Genomic DNA, 23,084 nt, shown 5'->3' with positions numbered 1-23,084 from the left:
TCTTTCTGTCAAATTGGTACATCCTTGCAATTTGAAATATCTCAGGTGGGATTCTATTCGGTCCTAGCTTCGGTTTTCTCAGCAGAATTGTTAAATTATCAGAAGCAAAGCCGCCATTACTTTTATTTCCCAACACGTGTTCTGCTAAGGGGCCTGGGGATGGGTAAGAAAACGCGAAACTCTACGAACCAATCGTATCCTTCCTTACAAAAGTTCAAGGTTTTCAGAGTAGAAAAACCTATATCACGAAGGTCCACATTTAATTATTCACAGTTGCAATATAGGTCTTCGCTAACGTAGACGTGCAAAGATACGATCGCATATTACGTATGGTTCGTTTACATCGACAAGATCCGTAAACTTGTGTTCACGCAACGCCTATTGCTCAATGGCAGCGTGTATGTAAAAACGTTTAAAGTGAATGCCCTGGCATGTATCTAGGAAGTGACAACTGTTCGTCGAGACATGTCCACCAAATTTTACACAGTCGTCAGAACAGGTGCAACGTTCCTGTTGGTGCCGACGCGTCCACAAATGCGACGATGCTACTTGATCCAGAACTTGTTCACATGGTACAAGTTCTCCAGTTAAAGTTGAGATGAAAAGAAATACCAACTGAGTATAAATTAACATTTTCTTTTTATGATTGTATTGTTTGTTTATGGCGTACAGAAAACAGTGTTTATGATAGCAAGCTCTAGGGAAATCCAAATGCACTGGTATATATTTTAGAGGAACAACGGGTGACTTTAACGATAAGTTTTTCGCCCTTGTGTTCAAAATTCGGAGAATCGAGAGGTAAATTCTACAGAGCATAGCTAGACACGTACAGATAGCAAACCAACCGCCCAACAAGCAGCGCTAACCTTAACCTAGCGGCGGCGCACCGCACATCGTTCCGCTGTCTATTGTGCACGTCAAGTGCACCTGCGGAATCGTTTACACACATTTACATCGTGAGGGTGAGAAACAAGCAATGGTGAACACATAGGACGGATAGTGTTTAATGTATTATTTGTTTTATGCCGCTAGGGGAACGATTTCCCGATGTATAAAGTTCCTGAGCAACGAATGTCTGTTCCCAAAACGCCCCCCTATATCGTCACATACATATTCAAGGCTACAATAAAAACAAAGGTCACTCGCAATTCATCAAGAGTTTTCTCCGGTCCGTTTTGGCTTCTCATCGACAATGGGCAAAAGAAATTTGAAACTCTGTGGCAAACTCATTGCCTGTTGCGTGGCTTTTATAGTGGTCCTGTCGGCGGGACTTGCATCCAAGGCATCAATTTTCTTTATGACGTCGTCTATGGGCCAGGAACTGAAGGAAACCTCAACAGGGGGACCGCATCGCTACACCAGCGGAGATGGTATATCACTGATGTATTTTTAAGTCGTTTTACCTAACCATTTTATAATTTTGTTATTGCCAGACCCCATCCGACACGCTGAGCACTTCGCTTGTTGGATGTGGGGTATTTTCTTCAGTTTTGTAGTTCCTGAATTGTTCAGTTTCTTGCAATTGCTATACATTTGTCTTTGCCGTCGAGATTGTTGGAAGAGTCCTCGTTCTGTCGTTCGTTCTGTCGATCTTCCAATTGTGTTTCTATTCGAGACTGCCCAGGCCGTTGGGATGGCCATACTATTCGGCTCAATTTTACCGTGTCTTTCGGTAAGATTAACGAGTGAATGAATAGTCAGTGGCTTTACTCAATTCATTTGAAAATTCAGGTGGTACACGGTATTGTGGTTACCAACTGCATTTATCTGGTTCCTGCGCTATTCAACCTCCTGTCGCGAAAACCTGACGAACCGAAACCGTTAGCCAAAATGACACTGGATGGTATTGCCTTTCTTGCCCAGTTGAGTGGCTGTTTACACTGGATCTTCATCCGAAGCACTACGGCATCATTGGGCAACCACTACAGTTCTAGCTTCACCCAACGCCACCAGTTGGTGGATTGGACCTTGCCCGTATCCCTTTTTCTCATTTCTCTTGGCTGGTGGGAGAACCACGTCGACAAAGACGCATCTGTCGGTCAGTTGGGATTCGTTTAAATTGGTAGCAATTAACTGACCTCTGCATTTTTTTCTAGGATTTATTAAGTTTTTGGGTCGAATAAAAGAAGAAATGAAGACGCGACCACTGATTCAGATATTTTTAATCCTGTGGAAAACACTGATTTTCCTTGGCACAATGCTCATTTGTACCAGCGTCATTATTCCGGAAGGGCACATACCAGAAACGAACCTCAGTTCATTCTTGTTCCTTATCAAACAAGGCTTATATCAATTTTGGTCCAGTGCGATGTCAGTGGATTGGACTTCCCCGTTTTACATCTTTATCATCCAAGCGACTGCCTCCTTGCTCTTCTTTTGTTTCGGGACATTTGCCTGCAAGATCGGTGCACAGGTAATACTGGTAAATGATTTTTTTCTTGTTTCGTCAATTTTAAAATTTTTACAATCATTAACAGAGATACGGCTTCGCATTTTCAGTTGTTATAATAACCCCTGTACTCATTTCAACGTTAACTATGGCGCATTTCAATATAGTCGACCCACTTCCGATTCCTATCTCGTTCAGGACAGATAACGACGACAACCAGCCAATTATATTGCTAGCCCTGTCATTCATATGGATTCTCTCTCAAATTTGGATTACCCGTCACATTTGGGAGCCTGTTGAATTGGCATTTCAGATGAATGATACTAAATGGTATAATTCTCTTCTTATTGACCACTCATTGAATTTGAGCTCGCCACGGTATCGAGACCAGGAGGATGCCACCTCAGGATGTTTAACCAACTGCACCATAACATCGCGCATTTTTGCCGTTGCAACAATGTGGCACGAATCGAGCGATGAGATGATGACCATTCTCAAGTCTATCTTCCGATTGGATAAAGATCAATCAGAGCGCCGTGTCAACCGTGATTGCAGCAAGGTAATGTAGATGATTGTTTTAAGAGTGTTCAAGTATATTTCGAACGGACAACTATGAATTTTACTATCAATTGGAACGCAGGTTATTGACCCACACCTCTATCATTATGAGACACATATCTTTTTCGACGACGCTTTTGAATCGGGCACGACAGATAGTGCCACGTCGAGGGTAGTCAATCAGTTTGTAAATGAGTTTATCGCAATGGTTGATAAGGTGAACTCTCAATGGACAAATTCTACCAGCCCCCAATCACCGACGGTTTCTGTCACTCCTTATGGAGGTCGATTGGTGTGGGTCCTTCCGGCAAACACAAAAATGGCCGTTCATTTGAAAGATAGAACGAAAATTCGCGTCAAGAAACGTTGGAGTCAAGTAATGTATATTGACTACCTAATCCGGTACGAGATGGCGAATTGCCTGGACATGACGAATGTCTTTATACTGTCGCTGGACGGAGATATGGACTTTCAGCCAAAAGCTGTTCACACACTTGTGGATCTGATGAATTCCCAAAAAGATGTTAGCATCGTTTGCAATCGCTCTCATCCAACAGGGTCCATAGGTAATTCATTTCAGTCCGGATGTTGATATGTTCACTCATTAATTTTAATGTCAGGTGCAATGGTTTGGTACCAAATGTTTGAGTACGCAGTTGGCTTTTGGTTGCTGAAACCTAGTGAGGATCTGTTGGGAAGTATACTTTGTGCTTCCGGTTGCTTCTCCCTCATCCGTGCTAGTGTCCTCCTTGATGAAGAAATCATGGCCAAATTCACTACTGTTTCTGAGGAAGCTCACCACATGATCCAACGTGACCAAGGTAACCGTCCTTACTCTTTTTTTTTTATGAACTCAGGTATAATACGTTCTCTGTGAAAATTGGTGTCCTTAGGGGAAGATCGATGGCTGTGCACTTTACTCATCAAACGAGGATACCGACTTGCCTACTCGGCGAACAGTTCTGCGTACACCCATTGCCCGGAGACTTTCGAAGAGTTTTACAATCAACGTCGTCGATGGGCGTTGTCCCTACTTGCAAATACGCTAGATGTGCTCTGGAATTGCAGGCAAATTGTTAAAATAAATCCAAATATTTCGTGGCTTTACATCGCTTTCCAGGTAAGCATCAACGAAGGTTGATTAATTATTTTTATGTAAAGCAAAGAGTTTATTCTCATTGATTCACCTCTATAACAAAGGCCGTGTTACTAACTATTGGCCTCTTGTGTCCCGGATCAGTTTTTCTTGCTTTAGTCTACACTTCTGCAACTACCTTTTATCTCAGCCCATGGATTAGTCTCACTGTTCATTCAGTTCTTATTTTTATATTCGTTTTTACCTGTTTCTTAGTTTCAACTCGCGTGCAGGTAAGCAAAACTATTTCATATAAAATTCATCTGATTACAATTGATTTTTGGTTTTCTAATTAATTTCTAGCTAATGATAGCGAAATGTCTTTCAGTTTTATATGGTTTACTTCTGGTTGCTGCGTTGGTCCATTGGTTAACAGCGATGTCTGTTAATTCTGGCATACAAATGTTATGGTCGATACATAATGTTTTCTTCCTTTGTCTGGCAAGTTGCATCTTTCTGGCTGGTTGCCTACACCCGAGCGAAATTCAATGCCTTCTGGCGGGCCCTGTTTACCTCCTGTTGACACCTTCGATGAGTATATTACTCTTGCTGTATTCGATAATTAACATGAACATCGTTTCATGGGGAACTCGTGATTCTAATCCACCTGCAACAGCAAGACCAACTACGGAAATTCCTACGAAGGTGACGAGATACATTTTAATGTCAAACACTTTATTATCAAAGATAAACATTTCTATCAGTTTTATTTCTGCTCATATTAATAGGTCACAAAGTATTTCGCTAACGAGATGGAGCAGTCTATTGTTAATGGCACTGAGAATTTGCAAATTTCGGACGGAGATGGTCAAAAAATGAATGCGACCGATCAGCTTTCCAAAGACGCATGTAGTCAACCTTGCAAAACAACAGATTCTGAGGAAGCGTCTGTTTCCAGAACATCAATTCCATCATTAAGCGATCAACATGTCCACAGAATAGGATCCTTAGACTGGAATTTGGAAACTGAAGTTAAATTGTCAAAACAATTACGTAATGTTAAATGTTTGTCGCACGAAGAAGATACCTACTGGAATAATTTAATAGCCCAGAAATTATCTCCCATTGTGGACAACAGCCAAGAACACAAGGTTTCAATCTATATGATTACAGCATTTAAATGATTACAAACATTTTCTTGTTCGTTAAAGGAAAGAATCTCAATCGATTTAATTCGGTTACGGAATTGGTCCTTCACGTTCTTCATTTTGCTCAATTCGCTTTTCGTTGCGCTGATATTCGGGATGCAAGCTAACGACAATTTAATATCTCAAGGCGTAAACAGCACGGACAGTTTAACGCATCACGACTTAATTGAGGTAAGCTTTACGAATGTCAACTATTTTTCTTTATTAACCAGACAAATGTTTAATTTTCTATTTTTAAATTGCACAGTTGACGAGTCTCAATGACGGTCGTTTGTCACAGACAAGTCCCGTACACATTATTCTGGTCTCGTTAGCCGGATTGATGCTATTCATTCAATTTGCAGCCCTTTTGATTTTCAGGGTCAAAAACCTAATCCGCATCTTGTCATCTGTACATTTCACGTCATTATGCGAGAGTTCACCGAGGATGGATAGCTCAGTCGTTTTGACTCGCTTCAATCAAAACGGCGAAAATTTAGCCACTACCCACCATACAGAACTACGTCAACTTCAATTTATCTCGTAGTATTAAATGTTCCAGCGCTTTTCGTTTGGGATTATGGTGGTGGGTAATGGAAAGTAGTACAGCTCCACCTGTTGTGCTTTCTGAAGATGCGGGTTGCTGGTATTACAATGGAGCTCCGAGTTTCTTTTGTATCATGGAGCATATTTGACAAATGTTCCTTTTGATGGGTTCTGCAGAGAAACTACCGATGGATGACAGAGCTTTGTTTGGAAATATTTTTATTTAACTGTCCCTAGTTTTTTCAAGGTAGCACGTGTAACCGGACCGAGTTGACCCCATATTCCTAATACTATGGGCACATAACATATGGATATATGGCACACATGTTTGTTGCGAGTAGTAGGCACTTTCATCACAATCAACCAAGGGATTGTGATATTAGCCTGTGGAGCAGACACATTTCTGTGACGTGTTTGTGTATAATGACCTTCCTTTTCCCTTTGAATTTGTACATAACATGGATGTGTAAAGTGGAGCAACGCCAGGTGATTGTCGGAGCAAGCCAACAAAGTTAATTGAGGCTCTTCGTTCAGCTCTTTTTTTAATGCAAACATTCAGCATAAATATTCCTTTGCATGTACTAAGTGCTGACAGGTAACTGGTATATACTTATTTGTTTCAGTTCTCTGCCGCTTGTTCCTTTTTCTCTAGCTTTGCCATTTGGTGTTCCCAATGACCCGACCGCGCGGTATATGAAACGGAAGTAACAATTGGATAAGTAAACATCTGTTTAAATGCCCTTGAGTTTTCAGCCAGCGATGAAACCGAAAGGTGCGTATGTTTGTGTAATCCAATTTTCCATCCATACAGCATCGGTTCGCTCTTGTTGCAAGGTACTCCGAAAGGAATTTTAGAAAAACTTCCTTTTTTCTGAAGTAAATGCTCTAACTTTTTTCTTTTGTCTCTTCGTATATGCAACTTAGTGTATGTACATGAGTTTTATAAATAATGCTGAGAAATTTTTTTCAGTTTTTCAGGTAAATTATCGTTGGCAGTTCAAGGATGTTGACTGTAAACGAGAAAGTCAATTCCTACTTTAAGAATTGTAGCAAGCTAACTGCTTGTTGCGTGACTTTCATTGCAATTCTGTCAACTGGAATTGTTTCTAAGGGGGCTATGTTCTTCATAATTTCGTCAATGAGCAACGAATGGATGGAATTCTCTTTAGGAGAACGACGCGAAGATCACGGTGAGGATTATATAGTACCCGTAAACATAGGAATCAATTTTGATGTTCTATGTGTTTTATATTTGGCCGAACGTAGATCATTTCCGACACGTTGAAAGATTCGCTTGTTGGATGTGGGCTCTATTCTTCAGCTTTGCAGTTCCTGAATTATTCAGTTTCTTACAATCGCTGCACGTTTGTCTTTCCCGTCGCGATTGCTGGAAGCGTCCTCGTTTAATCGATTTTACAATTGCTTTTTTATTTGAAACTGCACAGGCCATCGGAATGGCTTTTTTACTTGGCTCCGTTTTGCCATATCTTTCGGTAAGTAAACGATTTCAAAGACAAAATTCAATTATTCATTTCTCTTTGAAAATTCAGGTGATACACGGTATCATGATCACCAACTGCCTTCATGCATTACCTGCTCTATTCAATTTTCTATCCCGTAAATATGACGAACCGAATCGAATGGCTAAAATGACGGCGGATGGGATCGCATTTCTTGCCCAGTTGAGTGGCTGTTTGCATTGGACGTTTATCCAAGGCACTACGGCCATTTTGACTAATAGCTACGATTTCAGTTTCATTCAACGTCGGCTGATGATGAACTGGACACTACCTGTATCCCTGATTCTCATTTCTCTTGGATGGTGGGAAAATCACGTCGATAAAGACGTACCTGTCGGTAAATAGAGAATTTTTTCACCACTTAGCGCAATTACGAAAATGTTTTCTTATCCGTTGTGATTATTTGCTAGGTTTTATCAAGTTTTTGGGTCGAATCAAAGAAAACATGAAAGAGACGAGACCCTTTATTCAGATGTTTGTTAGCCTGTGGAAATTATTGTTCTTTGTCGGCACGATGCTCATTTTTGCGCGTGTGATTTTCATGACGCAAGATGAGCGTGTGTTTGATGCTAATCTTGATCACTTCCTTTTGTCTATTAAAGATGGTTTCATCCAGTTTGCTGATAGTTTAACGTCAGCGAACTTGACTTCTCCATTCTACGTATTCGTTATCCAAACAACTGCTTCATTTTTATTCTATTGTTTTGGCACGTTTGCGTGTAAAATTGGAGTCCAGGTAATTTTTCAGTCACTAACTTATATTTTTCACGTTCATGTTTTCACTAACTCAAACTATTAACGCAGCGTTACTGTTTTGCCCTGCCGGTGACCTTGATTACTCCTAGTTTCATTTGCATGTGGGCTGTGACGCAATTTGATTTACTCAATTTATGTCACGGCTGCCTATCGACTGGAGCGCAATACTTCACCGGTGGCAACTATCAGAAAACAGTTATAATGATTTGTCTGGGATTCATTTGGTTTCTCTCCCAAATATGGATCACACTTCACATTTGGAAGCCTTGCAACACATCTAATGAAATGGAAACAATCGATACCAAATGGTACAATTCGTTTGTAATTGACCAGTCAATGAGTTTAAGTCCTCACTATCAAACCGAGCACTGTAGTTGAAGGAACAGGTGGCCCAGCAAAAAACATAATAACGCGCCTATTTGGTGTTGTGACAATGTGGCACGAATCGACAGAAGAAATTCAGACCATCCTCAAGTCCATCTTCCTAATGGATAAAGACCAATGCGAACGACGTGTTGCTTCTGACTACAACAAAGTAATGCAAATAATATCAATTTTTTCCAAAAGCATGCAAAATGAAATGTTATTTGAACAAATTTAGGTTACCGACCCACATCTCTATCATTACGAAACGCACATCTTTTTCGACGATGCATTTGAATGGAATTCAAAGGATGGTGTAGCATCCAGGGTCGTCAATAATTTTGTGAATGACTTCATCGCAATGGTTCTTAGTATGCTCTCTACAAGCACCGATCCACCTGCGATTATACCTACACCATATGGGGGCTGTGTTGTGTGGATTCTTCCGGGGCAGACAAAAATGGCAGTTCATTTGAAAGACAAAACAAAGATTCGTGTCAAGAAGCGATGGAGTCAAGTGATGTACATTGACTACCTAATTCGGTACGAGATGGCGAATTGCGTCGACTTGTCCAATATCTTTTTCCTGTCACTTGATGGGGATATGGATTTCCGGCCAAAATCTGTTCACATCCTTGTGGATTTGATGAACGCTCAACGTGATGTAGGTATCGCTTGCAACCGGTCTCATCCTACCGGTTCCGCAGGTAAGACATTGCGGTTTGAAAGATTGTATTTTACTTAATGAAATTACTACATCAGGTCCCATTGTTTGGTATCAAATATTTGAGTATGCAACTTGTTTCTGGTTACTCAAACACAGCGAGGATCTCTTGGGAAGTATACTTTGCGCTCCCGGCTGTTATTGTCTCATACGTGCTAGTGTTTTGATGGACGAAGAAATAATGAACAAATTCACTGCACTTTCAGTGAAAGCTCATCACATAATCCAACGTGATCAAGGTAAAGCTCCGTTCTCGAAAAATAAAATACAAATTTCACAGGTTCGTTGTGAAAATTGGTGTCTTTAGGAGAAGATCGATGGCTGTGTACCTTACTCATCAGAAGCGATGGAGTCAAGTGATGTACATTGACTACCTAATTCGGTACGAGATGGCGAATTGCGTCGACTTGTCCAATATCTTTTTCCTGTCACTTGATGGGGATATGGATTTCCGGCCAAAATCTGTTCACATCCTTGTGGATTTGATGAACGCTCAACGTGATGTAGGTATCGCTTGCAACCGGTCTCATCCTACCGGTTCCGCAGGTAAGACATTGCGGTTTGAAAGATTGTATTTTACTTAATGAAATTACTACATCAGGTCCCATTGTTTGGTATCAAATATTTGAGTATGCAACTTGTTTCTGGTTACTCAAACACAGCGAGGATCTCTTGGGAAGTATACTTTGCGCTCCCGGCTGTTATTGTCTCATACGTGCTAGTGTTTTGATGGACGAAGAAATAATGAACAAATTCACTGCACTTTCAGTGAAAGCTCATCACATAATCCAACGTGATCAAGGTAAAGCTCCGTTCTCGAAAAATAAAATACAAATTTCACAGGTTCGTTGTGAAAATTGGTGTCTTTAGGAGAAGATCGATGGCTGTGTACCTTACTCATCAAACGGGGATACCGACTTGCCTATTCCGCCTCAAGTTATGCCTCCACTCATTGCCCGGAGACTTTCAACGAGTTTTACAATCAACGTCGTCGATGGGCGCTATCTCTATTTGCAAATACGGCAGATGTGCTTTTGAATTGCAGGCAGATTGTCAAAATGAATCCAAATATTTCATGGCTTTACATCGTTTTCCAGGTAAGCACTTCTGAATGTTGAGTTATTATTTTTACCTAAATATTAGACAATTATTATGACGCCGTTTAAACTAACTCTTTAAAGGCCTTGTTATTAACTATGGGCATTTTATGCCCGGGATCAATTTTTCTCGGCCTGGTCAACATCTCTGCAACTACATTCTTTCTCAATCCATGGATTAGTCTCGCTGCTCATTCACTTCTCATTTTTGTTTTTATTGTGACCTGTTTCTTAGCCCCAACTCGCGTTCAGGTAAGCTAAATAACATTCAATTTCTAATCAATTTCGTTTGCTGATTGTTTCAAATGGCTCACAGTTGGCGGTGGCGAAATTCCTCTCAGCTCTGTATGCAATCATTTTGGCTATCGAAGGAGTTAACTCCATAGCTTCTATTTGCGGATACTATGGCGTTGAATCGTCTTGGACGATGTATAATGTGTTCTTCCTCTCGTTGATGTGCTGCGTATTTCTGGCTGCCTGTCTACATATGAACGAAATTCATTGCCTTTTGGCCGGTCCCATTTATTTGCTGTTGACACCTTCGATGGGCATGTTACTCTTCTTATATGCCATCGTCAACATGAATGTTGTGTCATGGGGAACTCGAGATTCCAATTCCGCTGAAACGGCAACAGGAGAAACTGTCAAAAGGGTGACGCCAACGATTTTCTTAATTCTTTTTTTTTGTTCCAAGTGAGTAATCTAGAAATTCCTTTTACTATTCACAGGAAACGGAAAATCATTCAAATTTCGATAATAAATATAAGGAAAAAGTTAATAGCGATGGATTAGTTCCGCAGATTTCAAGTGAGAATGACCAAACATTCAACACGACACATGAACTTCCAATCAACAATACAAGTTATCAATCATGGGAGATGGAACAAGATGCAGAAGATGCAGCTGTTCGCAATGCATCTATTCCAGTAATGTACAATCAAAATCCGTACAAAACACAGGCCTCCTTAGACTGGGATTTGGAGACCGAAGTTAAATTATCGAAACAACTATGTAACGTGAAATGTTTGTCGGAAGACGAAAATAGTTACTGGAACAGTGTAATTGCAGAGAAGCTATTTCCCGTTGTGGATAGCAACCAAGAACATAAGGTTTTTACATTTAGTTATAACTTAAACCACTAACGCACTAATAACAGTTTGCTATTCTTTACAGGAAAGGATCTCAATAGATTTAAATCGATTACGGAATTTGTCCTGCACATGCGTTATTTCGCTCAATTTCCTTTTCGTTGCATTGATATTTGGGATGCAAGTGAATACCGACATCTCAATTTCACAAGGATTAAACAACACAAACAGTTCTAGCCAAAACGACACGTTCGAGGTAAATTAATTGGGTACTTATTTTTTGTTTATTATGTCAAAAAATGTATGATTTTATATCTACTTTTAAATTCTGCAGTTAACTAAATTCAAGGATGAATGGGGGTTGCAAACAAATCCAATGCATATTGTTCTGGTTGTCTTAGCCGGTCTTATGGTCGCCATTCAATTTGTCGCCCTCTTGGTTTCTAGAACGAAAAATGTAATCCGATTGTTGTCATCTGTAGAGCTCAACTTCTTCCGAAAGAATCCAGCGAGTATCGTTAGCGCCAACGGGAAGCCACATTCGAACCACGTGGTTTTAATTCGCTTCGATCCTGCTGCTAATCATAAAGAAAAAAATTCAGACTCGAATCACCACACAGATTTGAGCCAAATGAGCATAATTTCACAGTTTTAAACATTTTACGGATCCTATCGCTGACAGACGATCAGTGATGGTTAAAAATTAACCGAAGACAATACAGATTCAGTGGGAATGTTTTTGCTTTTGGAACTGATTGGGCAAGAGGCTGATTACCTGTGTGCTCTCAAGCATACATTTTTTTTTCGAAGTTCCTTTAGGGTACATAATCCTTGTATGACCTGGTTCTGGTGAACATGCCAGGGATGGGTTAGGAAATCTTGTCTGGAAATTTTTGAAGACAGATTTATACCCTTCCCCCCTTCGGACAAGGCCTTACAGTTTAGAAAATAAAAATAAAATTTACATTTGCTGTAGCTATTCTTGACGTAGACAGTTGCACAGCAAACAAATTTTGTGCAGGTTAAAGAAGTAGAGAACAGGACATAGAAAAATTAAAACATCAATTGCAAAACTATGTATTCTTTCACGTTTTAAAACCCCAATCACGTTTTCAACAAAAGAAGTGGCAGAAACTTACCACGAATCCCTGAATGACTAATATTACATTTATGACAAGTTGATACCCTAAATGTGTTGCACTACCAGTGGCGGATGTCGTCTGCATCGTCATTGGGAGTGCTTGCGTCGTCGTCGAGGTTGTTTCCTGTTTCGTGGAAGTTGATTGCATTATAAGGTCGTCATCGTGGTCCAACAGCCAAGGATATTCAGCAGGGCACGAATTACAAGAGCCCATTAATCGTGCACCACCTGGAATGGATGTGGTATAATAACAAACTTGTGGTTTAGGGCACGGCGCCATGTTGGCGGAAGTCGAGTCGCAGCTGAAAACGTTTTTCGTCTGCATCTCAGCCAACGTCTTGGGATTTTTCAGCCACTCTATCCCCTGTGAGTAAGTTCTTTAGAAGTATTTTTTTTTAGCAATTTGTTTGGCATTACTTACCTTGCTGATTGGAACAATGTACACGTAATCGAGGCTTGCCAAATAGTCGAGAAATTGTAAAAATCCTTCGAGAATGGCTTGGTTTTCAAGGAGGAACCAGTACATGTGTTGATTGATGCTGAAAGGTGCCCTGGTCTTGTTGAACCGCTTGAAATTGAACATGAAATAGTCAAAGACCTCTTTTGTAGTCTGATTGGCAAAATGTGGTCGTGTTAAATACGGTCTGTTTTCAGGGAATGCAAAAAGACGATCAATACTGATGTTCAAAGACCAATAACAGGAATTTATACTGATTCTCTTACGGGAAACAGGTATCCGCCATTTTGCATAGTGCTCCGTTCTCTCCATTGCGGAATTCGATCATGGGAATCGTCCAAAATCCTGGATGTTTGTCTTTGCTACAAGAAGGTATGATACATTCCTATTAAAAGGGACAGTCAACCCCCGAAATTAGGAAAACGTAGAAGATGTTGTACGTGTGTCAAGCCGTAATCCATAGTAAATGGCCAAATGGGAGGATCCATTAATTGTATCGTTGTATATGACGAGTCAAATGTCATGCCCAATCTTCGCAAGGCGCTTTGTGTAGCGTCGCCTCCAGTTTGAAGAAATGGAGCCCGAAAACCCTAATTCAACAACAAATTTTGTAATTTTTCTAAATAATTTTGTTTAACCACTTAAAGATGATACCTGTATCTTATTTAAAGGTATGTTGCCATATGTGTGAAGAAAGTATCTTTGGTAACCAGCCTCTCTTTGCCAAAATTCAACAGAAGTATTTGTCCAATAATGGTAATTCATTTTATGCCTGTAAAATCAATTTTATTCGTAAAACAAATGTCTTTTAACTTACAGAAATTGAAGAGAATACGAGACAGTGTGAGAGGCCATTTCGTTGCCTCTGTTGTAAAGTTCGTTAACTAGTCGATAGTTTGTGCCTTCGTGAGTGACGTAGAATGTCATCACAATGTTGCAGCCTATTAATCAACATTCAAAAAAGGTTAGTAGCCAAATTTTAGTACATAAAACTAATTGGATACCATTAGGATTAGTTCTGTTGTGAAAGATTTTCTGGTATGTTGAATACATCACGTCAGCCACAGCATCGTCGAACGTGAGGAAGACCATTTGCGGAATTTCTTCCGGCTTCAAACCCAAGGGAGGCATCGTGCTCATGCATAAACAATCAGGTAATATGCATTTCTCACTTTAAATACAACATTTAATAATCAGAAAATATCTAGAAGACCATTGATAAGTTATTTACCTGTCGCAGGTGGCCATAGGAAGTGTTGGTTCCGCAACCAGCGTTTGGATTAGCACCACCATTATAGCAAGTAACGTGACTGAAATTTGATGAAACATTTTTTTTATTTGGTAATTTAACTATGTAGTCTTGGTAGTGGAGCACTTTATTAGTCATAGACGTCTGACAGTTTGTTGAGCTTGTTGCTACGACGCAGGAACTAAAGGGTCTGCAGCAGCCCGGGTTTGGCGTTTTTCTACAGAATGACTTAAACGGCCACAGATGCGACAGAAGTTTGACAAATGCACGAAAACAAACAGACGACATCCCTCGTGTATATATCTCTAGACAACTCCCCTCGCCTGTAGATTTGAACGTTTTTCGAAACATCTGTTTCTGTTATAAAAACAGTCACACCGTTCGTTTCAACACCAAAGTAAGTCATTTCATTTTTTAAATATTGGCTAATAGATGTCGTGGACGGCTACTAACTTGCAAATCAAGAGAAAATACTCATTCATTTTTAGATACAATATGGAAACGTACGATCTGACCCACCATTCAAAATGAAGTAGGAATCCAATGTTTGTTTTCCTTTCCATTGTAATTTTTACGGAGCGCGTCACTATAGACAAACATCTAGGTTCTGCAACAATCGTTTGATTCAATATAAGTCATCCAGGTATACTAAATAAAAATGGCATTGTATTTTGTCTGTGGAACTAACGTAATTTTGAATATTTCATGAAACAAGTTGTAACCTGATACGAAAGCGACGTTTCCAGATCACAGGCATGGCAAGTTCGTCATGGTGAGTAATCATTTTTCATAATTGGGCAACGTGCAATATGCGACGCCTGTAAACTACCTAAGTGGAACAAGCACCGTTCGTGAACCAACCTGCGTGCAGCAACCCCTTTTCTCTTTAAACATTTGCGCCAAACGCAGATGTGGATACAAAAAACGCAGGTGACTTTGTCATTTAAACGTTTCGTGCTGAACCTTCGTGCGTGTGTCCGTTCAAACGGAATAATACGCTAAACTACAATCACGCTGTGAAAAAGAGCAGGACATCCGGGAATATAGAAATCATCGTTGCACATAATTTTGGTAGACAAAAATAATTGACCATTAACTGTATCAAGTTTTATTAACTAAAATTTTATTCATCCCCATTAGAGATACAACACAAAATCGGGAAAATTTTTTGTTGAGCGATTTACGCGATTAGAATATCGTACCCTCATTTAATATCCGGTTGGATAGCACATGCTGCGTTGATAGAGATCGGAATGGGTCATTGGTCTGCGTGCGAGAAGTTTGAGTGGCCCAGGTAACTTGCATATAAATTTTTTTATTTCTTTTAGATAAAATCACCTACTCTTCTTTTCTGTGCTGTTCACAATCTCATTTATTTTTTTTTTCATTTGGCGTTCGTGATGACCTGGGCATGCCCTGCATTAAAAATGAAATGATTAAAATGACAGTGAACATCTGTCAAAAACCTTGAGTTTGCAGCAAGCCCCAGAATTCAATCATAATTCTGTTTATTGCAACCTAGACTTCCATTTCAGTCGGGCAGAATTGCTTTGCTCTTCAACTTTCACAGTAAGTTCCGTCCAACAGGAAAGGACGAACATTTCTTTACCCCTTAACGTCTGGTTATTATTTCTTGTGAACGTATGCACGTACAGAATAAGAACATTATATTTTCTCTGTTGCTTTAGTCAATTGAATCAACCACTGCAGCGCAAGGATGTTGATAGGAAGGGAGAAAGCCAAATTTTGCTTCAAACTTTGTTTCAAGCTGATTGTATGTTGCGTGACTTTCGTCGAAATTCTATCAGCTGGGATTGTATCGAAGGGAGCTATTTTCTTTATGATTTCGTCCATGAGCAGAGAACTGACGGAACAGTCTTCAGATGGACAACACTACGGTTCCGGTAAATAGTATTCTACTATTAAAAAAGCAAGAACCCATTTTAATGCTTGGTTAATTTGTATTCGGTTGAATTTAGATACTTATCAACACGTTGAACGATTCGCTTGTTGGATGTGGAGCCTTTTCTTCAGTTTCGCAGTTCCTGAATTATTCAGTTTCCTGCATTCGCTGCACGTTTGTCTTTTTCGCTGGGATTATTGGAAGCGACGTCGTTTTGCCGACTTCATGACTGTGTTTCTATTTGAGACTGCACAGGCCATAGGAATGGCTTTGCTATTTGGCTCCGTTTTCGCGAATCTCTCAGTAAGATCGCCGGTTACATAAGACGTGCAACGACTAACTTCCATTTCATAATTCAGGTGGTACACGGTATTATGATCACCAATTGCTTCTATCTTGTTCCTGCCCTATTCAGCTTCCTGTCGCGACAACGAGACGAACCGAAGCGAGTGGCTAAAATGACGATGGATGGATTTGCATTTTTTGCCCAGTTGAGTGGATGTTTGCATTTGACCTTTATTCGAGGCACCACGACCCTATTGAGTAATAGCGACGATTTCAGTTTCATTCAACGTCAGCGGATGTTGGACTGGACACTACCTGTATCCCTGGTTCTCATTTCTCTTGGATGGTGGGAAAATTACGTCGACAAAGACGCACCTGCCGGTCAGTTGAAATTCTTGTTTCTATTCAGTTCAATTTTTAATTTCAAAAGGGGGTGTTTCTTTATCCCCTGGGTTTATTTTTTAGGTTTTGTTAAGGTCTTGGGTGGAATTAAGGAAAACATGAAGAAGACACGACCCTTTATTCAGATATTTTTAAGCGCCTGGAAATTATTGGTATTCCTCGGCACGATGCTTATGTTAGCGGACGTGATGTTCATGACGCAGCAAGGACATGCGTCTGGTGCTGGCTTTGATCTCTTCGTTTCGTCTATCAAGAATGGCTTCATCCAATTCGGGAACAGTTCAACTTCATTGGAATGGACTTCTCCGTTTTACGTTTTTGTTATCCAATCAAGTGCTTCTTTAATCTTCTATTGCTTAGGCATTTTTGCCTGTAAAATTGGAGTTCAGGTAAGTTTTTCCAAACAATCAACTAAAAATGTGCTACACTATTGAAAATTACGAAACTATTAACGCAGCGTTCCTGCTTTGCCCTGCCGGTGGTCCTGGTTACCCCTAGTTTCATTTGCATGTGGGCTGTGATGCAATTTGATTTATTCAATTTGTGTCATGACTGCCTAACGATTGGAACGCAATACTTTACCCATGACAATAACGAAATGTCAATCATTTTGCTTAGTCTGACGTTCGTTTGGTTTCTCTCGCAAATATGTATCACACTTCACATTTGGAAGCCTTGCAACACATCTAATGAAATGGAAACAATCGATACCAAATGGTACAATTCGTTTGTAATTGACCAGTCAATGAGTTTAAGTCCCCCTTACAAACCGAGCACTGTAGTTGAAGGAACAGGTGGCCCAGCAAAAAACATAATAACGCGCCTATTTGGTGTTGTGACAATGTGGCACGAATCGACAGAAGAAATTCAGACCATCCTCAAGTCCATCTTCCTAATGGATAAAGACCAATGCGAACGACGTGTTACGTCTGACTACAACACAGTATGCAAATAATATAGATTTTTTTCCAAAAGCACGCAAAATTAAATGTTATTTAAATAAATTTAGGTTATCGACCCACATCTCTACCATTACGAGACGCACATCTTTTTCGATGATGCCTTTGAATGGAATTCAAAAAATGGCATAACATCGAGGGTCGTCAACCAGTTCGTAAATGACTTCATCGCAACGTTTGACAGAGCAATCGTTCAGTGGACAAATTCCAGCAGCACTCAACCACCAACTATTTCTCCTACTCCTTATGGCGGCTGTATGGTGTGGATCCTTCCAGGAAACACAAAAATGGCTGTTCATTTGAAAGACAAAACGAAAATTCGTGTCAAGAAGCGATGGAGTCAACTTATGTACATTGACTACCTAATCCGTTACGAAATGGCGGATTGCTTGGATATGGCGAATGTCTTCTTACTATCATTAGACGGAGATATGGACTTTCAGCCAAAAGCTGTTCACACACTAGTGGATCTGATGAATTCCCAAAAAGATATTGGCATCGTTTGCAATCGCTCTCATCCCACCGGATCCGCAGGTAAGGCGTTCCAGTCCAGAATGTAACTGATTATTAATGAATTTCAATGTTAGGAGCTATGGTTTGGTATCAAATGTTAGAGTATGCAATCGGTTTCTGGTTGCTTAAACCCAGTGAGGATCTCCTTGGTAGTGTACTTGGCGCTGCTGGCTGCTTCTCACTCATCCGTGGTAGCGTTCTCCTTGACGAAGAAGTCATGAACAAATTCGCTGCTATTTCATGGAAGGGACGCCATATGATCCAAAGAGACCAAGGTAAAAGTCAAAACTATTTTAAATATATCTTTTTCTAATGTCGATCTGCGCAGGTGAAGATCGATGGCTGTGTACTTTACTCATCAAACGTGGATACAGAGTCGCCTACTCCGCAAATAGTTATGCCTACACTCATTGCCCGGAGACATTTGAAGAGTTTTATAATCAACGTCGGCGATGGGCATTATCTTTAATTGCAAATACGATAGATGTGCTTTGGAATTGCAGACAGATTCTTAAAATGAATCCAACTATTTCGTGGCTTTACATCGTTTTCCAAGTAAGAACTATCCAATGTTAAGTAATTATTTGTGTGTATGTGTGTGATGATTTCACTTTTAACAAGGCTGTGTTATTAACAATGGGGCTCTTGTGTCCCGGATCGATTTTTCTCGCCCTGGTTAACACCTCTGCAACTGCTTTCCATCTCAATCCATGGATTAGTCTCGGTGTTCATTCAGTTCTTATTTTTATTTTTATTGTTATCTGTTTCTTGGCCTCAACTCGCGTGCAGGTAAACAAAACGATACCATATCAAAGTTGTTTTTTCATCTACGTCATCTTGATTTCTTTGTTACTCAAATTCTTTTTAGTTGGTGATGGCAAAATGTCTCTCAGCTTTATACGGCCTAATATTAGGTATTGTGGTGATGAACTTAGTTGTTTCAGCGACTGGTAATTATGGTGTTGGAACGTCGGTGTCCTTGCATAATTTATTCTTCCTTTTCCTGGTGAGCTGCATCTTCCTGGCAGGCTGCTTTCACCCGAGCGAAAGTCTTTGCCTTTTAGCAGGTCCCATTTACCTGTTGTTAACACCTTCGATGAGCATGTTACTTTTGTTCTACGCGATTATAAACATGAACATTGTCTCATGGGGAACCCGAGATTCTTCTGAAACGGCGACACCTTTAAAAACGGAAATTATTACAAAGGTGACGCTAACACTTGCATTAAAAATTCATTCGTTTAAATTAAATGAGGTAAATTATTGTAATTTCTACTTGCACTTCTAGGGTATGAAAAATAACTTCAATATCCTGAAGCATCACAGCGAAATAATTGTCGGTTCTGTAATGGACCCACAGATTTTATGTGATAATGGTCAAACTTCAACCACCACAGATTGCCAACCGGGGCAAGTACGACATTATTCACAGGAAGGTTCCGTTACGTCAGTTCTGGAAATAAGCGATAAAAATTGCTGCAGAACAGAAGTCTCCTTAAATTGGAATTTGGAGACCGACGAGAAATTGTCGAAACAAATACGAAACGTGAAATGTTTGTCGGATGAAGAGAATAGCTATTGGAACAATTTAATTGCACAAAAGTTATTTCCTATTGCGGACAGCAGCCAAGAACACAAGGTTTTTAATTTATTCTAATTGAATTATATACCATATAACATTATGTTGTTCTTAAAAGGAACGAATCTCAATTGACTTGATTCGACTACGCAACTTGTCCTTCACGTTCTTCATCTTGTTCAATTCGCTTTTCGTTGCATTGATGTTCGGAATGCATGTGAACAGCAACGCCTTAGTGTCGCAAGAGCTAAACAACATAAATAATTCAAGTGATAGCAATACATTCGAGGTAATTCTAACAGGTTCAATTTTTTTTTTTTTTTTTGCTTAATTTACCAGGACAAATGTTATACACCCATTTTTAAATTTTGCAGTTGGCTAAACGTAATGAAGGTTGGCTGCAGCAGACAAATCCAGTTCAAATTATTCTGGTTTCTTTAGCCGGATTGATGCTCGTCATTCAATTAATTGCCCTTTTGATTTCCAGAATGAACAACCTAATCCGAATATTGTCATCTGTACAGTTCAGTTTCTTCTGTTGGAGTCCGGCCAGTACGAAAAAGCCAATCGTTTTGACTCATTTCAACTCGATCAATAATCAAAAGAAGAAATAGTCTGCTACAAGTCACAGATATTTGTGCGAAGTTAACACAATCGCTTAGTTCTACATATTTCTTGGGTTTTTGTTGGGGACGGGGAGGTTAATAGGATATAATACAAATTCAAACGACACAAGCGCACAATGGTATTTGCGAATACAACACGTGTTGTTATTGAAAAAAGGTTGGGGAGTTGGTTACATTTTCAACCACCAGGAGGGGTACTGTTCATGGGGATGGGTGAGAAAGCCTTTTTTCCCGGCATTTTTGGGGCGAATCGTACCCTTCCCTTTCAGAATTCAAGATTTTCCAGAACAGGAAATCGACAAAAGGCTTTCTTTGTTACAAGTTGTCTGTGCACGTTGCTTTTTAGTCATCACGAGGACAGTGTTAAGTTCAGTTTATAGCCAGGGAATCCAACAGTGTACATTTTCCTCCTGGAATGAATGTGTACAGCTTGAATATTTCGTTACAATAATGGCCGTGATGTGGGCACAGACTACATTCCCACGTGTCTCAACTAGTTCTCGTCGACGTTCATTTGAGGTAAATGTCTTTATTTATTACGTGCCTTACAAACATAAGTGAGTGCTCGATTTAGCAAGTTCATAAATGCATCAATTAAAAAGAAAATGTGATCATTTGAAAGTGATATGTGTAACGTTTACACTACATCATTGTTTCTGTATTGTTAATTCGAGGGATTTGGAGAGACAGGTCTGCAAACTTCTTTCCTCGTTACTTGTTGAATCCAAGGTAAGTAATGCCATGTACTAGAATAAATTCCTGGCATGTTTGGCTGAGCACATCCCACACCCCACGACACTATCCCGATCTGATTGTATCTGGTTGTGCGTGAATTGAGAGAATTTTCTGTCACCATCAAAGGCCCACCGCTGTCCCCCTGAAACAATAATGTGGCGTCTAGTGTCTAATCAAAACCATGCAACGGTTTTAAGTTAAATAGATCTACCGTGCAGGCATCCGTCTTTGTTCCTCCAGCACAAACAGATTGTTCGGTTAACATTTTGCCCATTCCCAATAAAGCTTGTTTACATTGAGGCAACTTCACTAGGGGTACCGTACCTGACAAGAGCATCTGCGGAACAAATTGCGTGCCTGCGTAAATATTATAGTAAAGTATTGAACCCAAATTAAAGTTTTGTTTTGTTTGATACCAAAGGCTTCAGTAGTTCCCCATCCGGCCACAGTGGCATCAGTGACAGTCGATGCTGGCTCGCTTTCAGCCAGACAAATAGTGTGCACCTGATCAGTAAAACGAACAGGTTTCACCAGTTCTAAGATGGCGATGTCATTTCTCTGAAACCAATTCATATTAAATTCTGAAAATTGTAAATGTTTAAGAATTTATTCACCATTAAAGTAAGGTCAAAATCGTCGTGGACGAAGGCTTGCTTTACGGGAATTATCTCTTCGTAACCAGTTTTATCGAAACGTTCAATGTCCATGTAGTGGAAGCCCAAAAACGCCGTAATCGATATGATTTTCCTTTATGACAACGCGATTTGACAAATGCGAACTTTAAAAAGACAACATCTTGTAAAACTTGCCTGTAGTAAATGCAGTGTGCGGCTGTTAGCAAGTACTGTTGTTTGATTAAAGTCGCAGCGCACGTAGCCTGTTTTTGTTGGAAAAAATCCGCAAAGACGATCAGCAGCTGAACCATCCAGGGAAATTGGTTTGGCTTAGTGGATGTTCCTCCTATAACACGTAGAGGAGCTGCCCGATCGTATGGTACACCACACCGCTCTGAACAACATTCAATAAAAAAAGGGAAAAATGCGTTTAAATTATGACCCCGCAGAAATGTCTCTAAGATGTTTGTGGTAAACGTTACGGTCACAGACGGGCTGACGTGCGTTTTGTTGTAAAGGCAGTTGGGCATATTGGTAGATACGTAAAATCTCAGTCGGAAAAGAATTGTTTTGCTGAATACTACTCCAGTTGAATCTCGTTTCCGCCACCACGGACTCGGGCCGAATGACTTTCACCCTCAGTTGGCAATCAACTGATGCCAAAATTGATCCAATGATGTAGAGTAGACTAGGTGTGATGATCAAGTAACCCATCGTGAAAGGCGGTTCGGTTGAAACTGCATTGCAGCTAGCAAAAGGTGTGATATTACCATTTGAACAGGTGGCATGAAAAGCCCACCATATGTTTCATTTTCCACGGCTTTCAAGTGTTTTTGGTTGGGTTAAAAATTTATTTTGTATAAACTAGGCCCTTGTACACTTGGAATGTTAGAGACCCGACCCGATTGCATGATAGTTCACCGCCTTCCAAAAGGAACAATAACCAACCATTGAATTCCAGAGTGCGAAAGGTAATGACATTAAAAGATTTATGATGACGGTGAATCTATAATATATTTGCAAATACTTAAAACGGTGCATTAGGTACGGCGGCAGATCGACTCCCTCAGGAAAACTATGTGAGTATATATCGAAGTTAAATTGTCATATTTTTAAATTATATTATATTCAGAAGCATGGTGAGAATATTTAGTAATGGCTTTCAACTTGATCGTAATCATATTTTCATTGGTTGCCAGTGAATCATCGAAAATTTCAGAAATTGTTGGCTGGTAGTAAGTAACTAGTGTGTATATTACTCGCTAGAGGGATATTACATTCAGTCTTGTTTCATGAGCGCCATTAGTAAAATGGAATA

At 40.0% G+C, this 23,084-nt stretch overlaps 5 protein-coding genes across 5 annotated transcripts; 3 read left to right on the top strand and 2 right to left on the bottom strand.

Moving 5' to 3' along the window:
• The first annotated feature begins 1,192 nt into the window (after window positions 1-1,192).
• On the top strand, window positions 1,193-5,867 carry LOC130696955 (chitin synthase chs-2-like). Its single transcript, XM_057520096.2, has 13 exons — window positions 1,193-1,370; window positions 1,434-1,672; window positions 1,732-2,038; window positions 2,097-2,413; window positions 2,478-2,948; window positions 3,030-3,513; window positions 3,568-3,768; window positions 3,841-4,067; window positions 4,148-4,315; window positions 4,386-4,727; window positions 4,811-5,173; window positions 5,234-5,401; window positions 5,478-5,867. Exons 1-13 carry the CDS (start codon window positions 1,193-1,195, stop codon window positions 5,754-5,756), a joined length of 3,744 nt encoding a protein of 1,247 aa, XP_057376079.1. The 3' UTR covers window positions 5,757-5,867.
• An 881-nt stretch (window positions 5,868-6,748) lies between these two features.
• Window positions 6,749-11,988, top strand: LOC130695870 (chitin synthase chs-2-like). The gene is made up of 14 exons (XM_057518936.2): window positions 6,749-6,945; window positions 7,022-7,248; window positions 7,306-7,612; window positions 7,686-8,011; window positions 8,080-8,406; window positions 8,438-8,566; window positions 8,633-9,101; window positions 9,157-9,357; window positions 9,989-10,215; window positions 10,300-10,467; window positions 10,532-10,867; window positions 10,944-11,324; window positions 11,389-11,559; window positions 11,638-11,988. Exons 1-14 carry the CDS (start codon window positions 6,759-6,761, stop codon window positions 11,956-11,958), a joined length of 3,777 nt encoding a protein of 1,258 aa, XP_057374919.1. The 5' UTR covers window positions 6,749-6,758; the 3' UTR covers window positions 11,959-11,988.
• A 419-nt stretch (window positions 11,989-12,407) lies between these two features.
• On the bottom strand, window positions 12,408-14,289 carry LOC130696928 (chitin deacetylase 8-like). The gene is made up of 8 exons (XM_057520064.1): window positions 14,133-14,289; window positions 13,906-14,072; window positions 13,737-13,842; window positions 13,556-13,673; window positions 13,342-13,491; window positions 13,168-13,286; window positions 12,866-13,088; window positions 12,408-12,808 (listed from the first exon to the last, which is right to left on the bottom strand). The coding sequence occupies exons 1-8, from the start codon at window positions 14,228-14,230 to the stop codon at window positions 12,416-12,418; spliced, it is 1,374 nt and encodes a 457-aa protein (XP_057376047.1). The 5' UTR covers window positions 14,231-14,289; the 3' UTR covers window positions 12,408-12,415.
• Window positions 14,290-15,640: 1,351 nt separating this feature from the next.
• On the top strand, window positions 15,641-20,482 carry LOC130696956 (chitin synthase chs-2-like). The gene is made up of 14 exons (XM_057520097.2): window positions 15,641-15,719; window positions 15,839-16,054; window positions 16,130-16,356; window positions 16,413-16,719; window positions 16,804-17,129; window positions 17,198-17,683; window positions 17,750-18,233; window positions 18,287-18,487; window positions 18,541-18,767; window positions 18,834-19,001; window positions 19,081-19,419; window positions 19,501-19,851; window positions 19,910-20,080; window positions 20,166-20,482. The coding sequence occupies exons 2-14, from the start codon at window positions 15,868-15,870 to the stop codon at window positions 20,403-20,405; spliced, it is 3,714 nt and encodes a 1,237-aa protein (XP_057376080.1). The 5' UTR covers window positions 15,641-15,719; window positions 15,839-15,867; the 3' UTR covers window positions 20,406-20,482.
• A 509-nt stretch (window positions 20,483-20,991) lies between these two features.
• LOC130696940 (trypsin-like) lies at window positions 20,992-22,493 on the bottom strand. Its single transcript, XM_057520082.2, has 6 exons — window positions 22,249-22,493; window positions 21,962-22,160; window positions 21,767-21,899; window positions 21,569-21,710; window positions 21,364-21,509; window positions 20,992-21,294 (listed from the first exon to the last, which is right to left on the bottom strand). Exons 1-6 carry the CDS (start codon window positions 22,478-22,480, stop codon window positions 21,082-21,084), a joined length of 1,065 nt encoding a protein of 354 aa, XP_057376065.1. The 5' UTR covers window positions 22,481-22,493; the 3' UTR covers window positions 20,992-21,081.
• Window positions 22,494-23,084: the final 591 nt, after the last annotated feature.

This window comes from Daphnia carinata, chromosome 5 (genome assembly GCF_022539665.2).
Source record: "Daphnia carinata strain CSIRO-1 chromosome 5, CSIRO_AGI_Dcar_HiC_V3, whole genome shotgun sequence".
Classification (NCBI taxonomy): Eukaryota; Metazoa; Arthropoda; class Branchiopoda; order Diplostraca; family Daphniidae; genus Daphnia; species Daphnia carinata.
The sequence above is the reverse complement of the archived record's forward strand: the minus strand, read 5'-3'. Positions and strand labels throughout refer to the sequence as shown.